We start from the raw sequence: 6,701 nt of genomic DNA, 5'->3' as shown, positions 1-6,701 counted from the left end.
AGTTTAGACAAAAACTGTAAAAAAAAATAAAATAATAATAAATATAATTTTTATTGTAATTGTTGTAGTGTAATTTGTAATAAATAAATAATAAAAATACGATTAAAATGAATTGAAGATTAGATTAAAATAAAAAAAATTAATTAAAATAAAATAAAAATAATAAACCAATAAAATTATAAATAAAATTAAATTGAAAATTAAATACATTTAACAGTACAGCACTATAATGAGTAGGAAAAAAAACACATAAAATACAGCTTAATAGAAACTAGATTTAAAAAAAAAACGTATTTATATAGTTATTTTTTAATAGTATAAATTGTGTCTCACTTTAATAAACCTTGCAAGAATTATCACATTTAGGGGATCATTTTTGGTATTAGTATGTTTTTGGATAGGTTATTAATGTACCGTGGTATTCTTATTAGAGCTTTGGAGCGCATGTAAATGAATCCATGGTAAATGAATATGAAAATCATATAGTGCTATTATATATCATGCAGTACATCAATAAATATCAAATTACTATATTACGAACATTTTTTGTATGTAATAGCTAGTTTTCAGCATCCAGTGAAGTTTTGTCATCAAACATCCTGTTGTATTCGTAAATGCAACACATGATGAAAGTAAATTAGGTGTTGATTATTGACCTACAAACGTAAATTTGTTTTTGACCTTTGACTCCAGATGCTGGCCACATCTCCATCAGGTGTGTGTTTCTATGACGATGACCCTAGTCAGGTTATATGTCATTTAATCGTGGCATCGGTCACGTGGCAATCCAACACCTCTAATGTAACCCAGCTCCCATTTACCCTGTTTTATTTAGATTACCTCGTGGGTATTAGTTAGTTAGTTAGCTAGCTAGTTAGAGCGTGAGGAAACAGTTTCCAGTCTTGTGGTTGGGTGTGTGAAAGTGTGTCGGGGGATTGAGGTGTGTTGTGTAGATGCTTCAGATTGTGGTGTGTGCCGTATCATTTTCTAACGGCTCTTTCGCTTTTGCTTGGGCTCAGGCTAGCGGATGTTTCAGCCGTCTCCATGGAGTTTCCTCAGATGACACGCCGCTTCAGTGCTCGGGGATTTGGGTGAGTCAGTGCGTCCCGTACTACTGCACAACACGTGTGTGTCCTGATCCATGGTGATGCAGTGGCTCTGAGCCCGTTCTGATCCCGGCTGAGTCCTCATGATAAAGCCCATCATTCTGCTGCTGGATGCTGATTGGTCGATACAGCGTTCCGGTTTATATCATTGCACAGCATCCATAGAGACCAAGTGTTAAGGGTAACTTACATGTCACCACTAGATATGCTAGTATAAGGGTGACACTTTTTATTTTTTTTATTATTATTATGGAGTAACAGCTCAAGGCAGCTGCATGTTAAGTATAACAATGTCATTAATCTGTGATATATTTTTTTTTAATTGATAACATTATTAATATGAGGTAAATATTCCTATTCTTGCTTAAAATGCTCTCTCTATATTTAAAATTATAAAATAAATAAAAGACAAATATTAATTATAATTAATAATGATGACTGATTTAAAGTAAATATTTGACTTTAGAATTTTGTAAATATTCTATTTTATATTCTATCTTATAATCTTTATAATTTGTTATCCCATCCCAATTTGTTATATCCCATTCTAATTTTATATATATTTATATATATATATAATAATTTTTTTCACAGTATTTATAACATATTGTCACAGCTAAAGGACATTGTTAGGCAAAGGTTATAAACTGGCGATACAGCATGCCGTCGAGGGTCTTTGTATTGGATTCCTCACGTCTGATTATGACACTAATTCATATTTGACATGTTTTGTATTTTATTGCTGCATTCAAAAGATTTTTGTGATTTATACGTTTCAAAGGCATAACAAAATGTTGCTCATAAGTAAACTGTGTCTGACGGCTCTTTTGTACTCAAGAAAAATTATTTAGTTTTATTTAATATTGAACACCCAAACAAAGGCCAGAAACAAAGAAACCCACATGATGAATGATGGACACGCATTGTTCTCATTCCTCTGAAGACACAGACAGCTCATTATAAGTGTGTTATTCCGAGACCTTCAGATGGGATCCCTCGACGTTTAGCCAGGTCTGTGCAACTCGCCCCGGCCTAATAACACAGTTTTTTGGTACGTTTGCTCATGTCATGGTGGAAGCATTTATGAGTTCTTCATGTCATTATGCAGCCAATCAGAATGCGGGAGGAGCGGCGGCTCCGCCCCCTGACTGCGAGAATCACTACGCAAGCCGTCACACGCTGATTACTAGTTCAGCAGCCACAATGAATAGATTTCACCACACTGGTTAGTTAGCATCCCGCCCTGCCGCTGATTCACATTGTATAACTGCTTTACTTTGTTTGGCAGGATAAGATTCATACAAGATGATTCAATGGGTCTGCTTTACCAAAAAAGGCAGAATTAAAAAAAATCACAGGTTAAGAAAACAGTTATAGAATAGTGTTAAAGGGGTTATATGATTTAGTCTTTGCAACTTTAGGGATCTTATCTATTCACAACCAGCTTGTAACACTCCAAAGTGAAAGGAAAATTTGAAATTATATTTGCATCATATGACCCCTTTATCCGCAGTGAGATACGGCGTCCGTTCGCTGTGTGGAAGGAAGTGGAGCTCAGGTTCATCTAGGGAACTCTGTGTTTGTGACCTCGAAAAGAGGAACAATATACGTGCAATATAGATTCATCTGATCGTCATTGTTCTTTGGAAGTGGGATGAAAAGGGTTGTGAAATCCTCCACACTCTTCTTTGACATTTACACTAAACTAACATGAACGTGAAGCATAATTGACCCTACACTTATTACACTGTTGCTTTAAAGTGACTCTCTGTTTGATTCTCCATGATGAATCTTTGATTTGAATCTTCAGGGCATGGTGACTGCTGTCTGTCAGCCAGAGCAGCGGCGTCTAGCAGGGGCCGTCTGGACCTGAAGGAAGACCTCTGAGACGTGGACGGGACGACCAAGACGGGAACGAGAGCGGGAGAGACATGGGTCAGTGTGTGACTAAATGTAAAAACCCCACATCCTCTTTGGGCAGTAAAAGTGGCGAAAAGGATGCTGGGAAATCGCACGGTAAAAAAGGCGGCGGTATGGGCGGCGCGCACAAGGAGGAAGTGGCCAAGTCCTCCGTCGACGTCATATTCAACGGCACCAAAGTGTCAGAGGTGACGGTGGAGGGCAGCACGGCTCCGGCCGTCTCCGCGGAAGTGCAGCGGGAAAAGAGCACGCAGGACGGGGGAGGAGTGTCGCTCGCTCAGATTCATGACTTGTTCTCGTGTTATAAGGACGAGTATGAGGATGCCATCCTGGAGGAGGGGATGGAGCGCTTCTGCAACGACCTGTGCGTCGATCCGGCTGAGTTCAGAGTGCTGGTGCTGGCATGGAAGTTCCAGGCTGCTACCATGTGCAAGTTTACAAGGTGAGTTTCTAGTAAGTTTATAAGGTTTGTTATAGACTACTGTCGGTAAGATTTTTAATGTTTTTGAAAGAAGTCTCTTTCAAGGCTGCATTTATTTGATAAAAAATACAGTAAAATTGTGAAATATTATTACAATTTCAAATAACTGTTTTCTATTTGAATATCTTTTAAACTGTAATTTATTCCCGTGATCAAAGCTGTATTTTCAGCATCATTACTCCAGTCCTCAGTGTCACATGATCCTTCAGAAATCATTGTAATATGAGGAAACATTTCTTATTATTATGTTGAAAACCGTTGTGCTGCTTCATATCTTTGTGGAAATGGTGATATATTTAAATTTTCAGTATTCTTTGATGAATTGAAAATGGAAAAGAATAGCATTTATTTGAAAAAATTTTTACATTATAAATGTCTTTACTGTCACTTTTGATCGTTTTAATGCATCCTTGCTGAATAAAAGTATTAATTTCTTACAAAAATTTTTTTGGAGAATGCAATCTTAGAATACATTGCTTCATAAGAACTTTGTGTGTGTGTGTGTGTGCATGCTCTGTATGTTATTGTGCTTTTGAGGGTGTCATTAAGTATTTATACCGTGCAGTTGATTACCGTATCCCAGAATACAATGCACAGAACTTGATCTTCCATTTAATGTGCAACAGAAGACCTGGAAGTTACACAAATCATCATTTTTAACAGTTGTTTCATCGTTCAACAGTCAAAATTGAATTATTGCACCATAAGCAATACACTAATATTGCATTCTGAATAGCCACAGAGTTCTACAGCACTGCATTGTGGGTATTATAAGGTTCTAAGGCAAAATATGGAAAATGTAAAAGTTCAGTTGAAGAAAACAAAGTAATAAAGAGATGTTTTCCCAGTGTTCTTGTTGAATAGCTGTGGAGTGAGAGATGATTAGTCAGTGCAGTTTCTCCAGAAACAGACAGAAACTTGCAGAGATTGCTTCATCACGTCAGAGTGTTGCAATGACGCCATTTGCAGTTGTGTGTTTGGCAGTGGGTTTTTTCCTCAATATTAGTTTGACCTTAATTTTCAGAGTAAGGCAAGCTACATAATCAGATTACTTTTTTCAAGTAAGTAGTAAAGTAACTCATTACTTTTTCATATAAGTAATGCCAGTTACTTTGTTTTTCCATGTATTGACTGCTGGCTCTCCTGTCGCCATGTTAAGAGAAATCAGAGGCGTTGTGTGCGCTGTGTGAACATGATGTTACTGTAGTGCCAGACTAAATGCGAACATGCATTTACTCACCTCACTTGCACAAAAACAGATTCATTATTCCTCAGTTTTTGAGTTGCGCCCTCTACTGTACAGTCGTGAATTTACATATACATATACATTAATATACATTTTAATTTATATTAAAAACAAACAAGCAAGCACAGATGAGAAAAAATAGCTTTCCATAAAAAGTAATGCAATTGACCCGTTGCAAAGACCCGCCCCCCTTAGTTACTGTTGCTACGTCCAACAAGCCATGCCGCTCTCATGCCACACCATGTTCTCACGCAGTGAAAAATACATCGCAGAGCAAAGAAGAAACTGGAAACGCACCGACAGACGAGACGGAGCAGGTTACTTTTGGTATGAAACAAAGTCTCAGCTTTCAAATTGTTTTTTTAAAGAAATTCTAACAATAAATACTGTTTTGTGGCCCTGTAATGTGTCGTGATAGATCACTGTAGCTCCTCAGTTCAAGCAGCACGTGAACCAATCATCTCTTCCTCTTTACTAGTTATAGCACTAAATAAACATGAATGAACATCAGAAGGTATCTTGTTTCAACTGCAGAAAGACGTCGGTACACACCGTTTTTCAAGTTCAAGTCCACCGACGGTAATCTACTCTCCTGTCTGGTTTGTTTGTCAGACAAAATGCCAGATTCAGCGTTATGATTGGTCAGATTGCCTGTCAATCAAACTCCCGGCGAAGGGTCAATTAGTTACTTTTTTAACGCAAAATTGTAATGCATTACTTTTAAAAGTAACTTTCCCCAACACTGTTAATGTTGATGTACTAAAATAACTAGTGCTGTCAAACGATTAATCGCATTCGAAATAAAAGTTTTTGTTTACATAATATATGTATGTGTGCTGTGTATATTTATTATGTATATATAAATACACACACAGGGTGAGTAATTAATGACAGAATTTTCATTTTTGGGTGAACTAACCCTTTAATAAAACTTACAGTATATAGACCAGAAGTAACTCATAAAAATTACAACAAAATGACTAAACCATTAACTAAAATGAACAGAAAATACATATATGGGGTTTCCACTGTAAATACGTCACATTACAGAAGTAAAATGGGTTGCAAATGTTGACGTTACATGTTTTGCACTTGTGTCTCAGGAGGGAGTTTGTGGACGGCTGTAAGGCGATCCAGGCCGACAGTATCCCAGGGATCTGCTCTCGGTTCTCCATGCTGCTAGAGGAGTCCCGTGGAGAAGAGAGTTTCAAAGATCTCTACCGCTTCACCTTCCAGTTCGGGCTGGACGCCGAGCAGGGCCAGCGCTCACTGCAGCGCTCCATCGCCATCGCGCTGTGGCGGCTCGTCTTCACGCTGGACACGCCGCCGCTGCTGGAGCACTGGCTGGACTTCCTGTCGGAGAATCCGTGCGGCGTGCGCGGCATCTCCCGCGACACCTGGAACATGTTTCTGAACTTCACGCAGAGCATCGGCCAGGACCTCAGCAACTGTGTATATTTATTATGTATATATAAATACACACACGTGCATGTATATATTTCAGAAAAATATGTTACGTTTACATATTAAATATATTTATTTATAATATAAATTGTATGAATATTAATATAGAGATGTAAATACATGCAAATATTTTCAAAATATATACTGTAGCGCTCCATCGCCATCGCGCTGTGGCGGCTCGTCTTCACGCTGGACACGCCGCCGCTGCTGGAGCACTGGCTGGACTTCCTGTCGGAGAATCCGTGCGGCGTGCGCGGCATCTCCCGCGACACCTGGAACATGTTTCTGAACTTCACGCAGAGCATCGGCCAGGACCTCAGCAACTACAGCGAGGACGAGGCCTGGCCCAGCCTGTTCGACTCCTTCGTGGAGTGGGAGGCGGAAAGACGGCGGAGAGAACAGTCGGACGCCGCCGCCTCTGAGACGGACTGCGAAGCTGCGTCCGTTTGGCCGGGAACTTGAGGGATGGTGGTGAATTCTGGAC

General features: G+C 39.0%; 1 protein-coding gene across 1 annotated transcript in view; it reads left to right on the top strand.

Moving 5' to 3' along the window:
- LOC107687123 (DCN1-like protein 3) overlaps positions 1 to 6,701 on the top strand; it is an 8,566-nt gene extending 1,865 nt beyond the window's left edge. Inside the window, exons 2-5 of the mRNA XM_016484345.1 lie at positions 1,020 to 1,091; positions 2,917 to 3,468; positions 5,857 to 6,157; positions 6,497 to 6,701. Coding sequence (XP_016339831.1) covers positions 3,038 to 3,468; positions 5,857 to 6,157; positions 6,497 to 6,679 — 915 coding nt within the window. The 5' untranslated portion in view covers positions 1,020 to 1,091; positions 2,917 to 3,037 and the 3' untranslated portion in view covers positions 6,680 to 6,701. The remainder of the gene's footprint in view (positions 1 to 1,019; positions 1,092 to 2,916; positions 3,469 to 5,856; positions 6,158 to 6,496) is intronic.

The sequence above is a fragment of the Sinocyclocheilus anshuiensis genome, unplaced genomic scaffold (assembly GCF_001515605.1).
Source record: "Sinocyclocheilus anshuiensis isolate Anshui unplaced genomic scaffold, SAMN03320099.WGS_v1.1 scaffold601, whole genome shotgun sequence".
Taxonomy (NCBI): Eukaryota; Metazoa; Chordata; class Actinopteri; order Cypriniformes; family Cyprinidae; genus Sinocyclocheilus; species Sinocyclocheilus anshuiensis.
The sequence above is the reverse complement of the archived record's forward strand: the minus strand, read 5'-3'. Positions and strand labels throughout refer to the sequence as shown.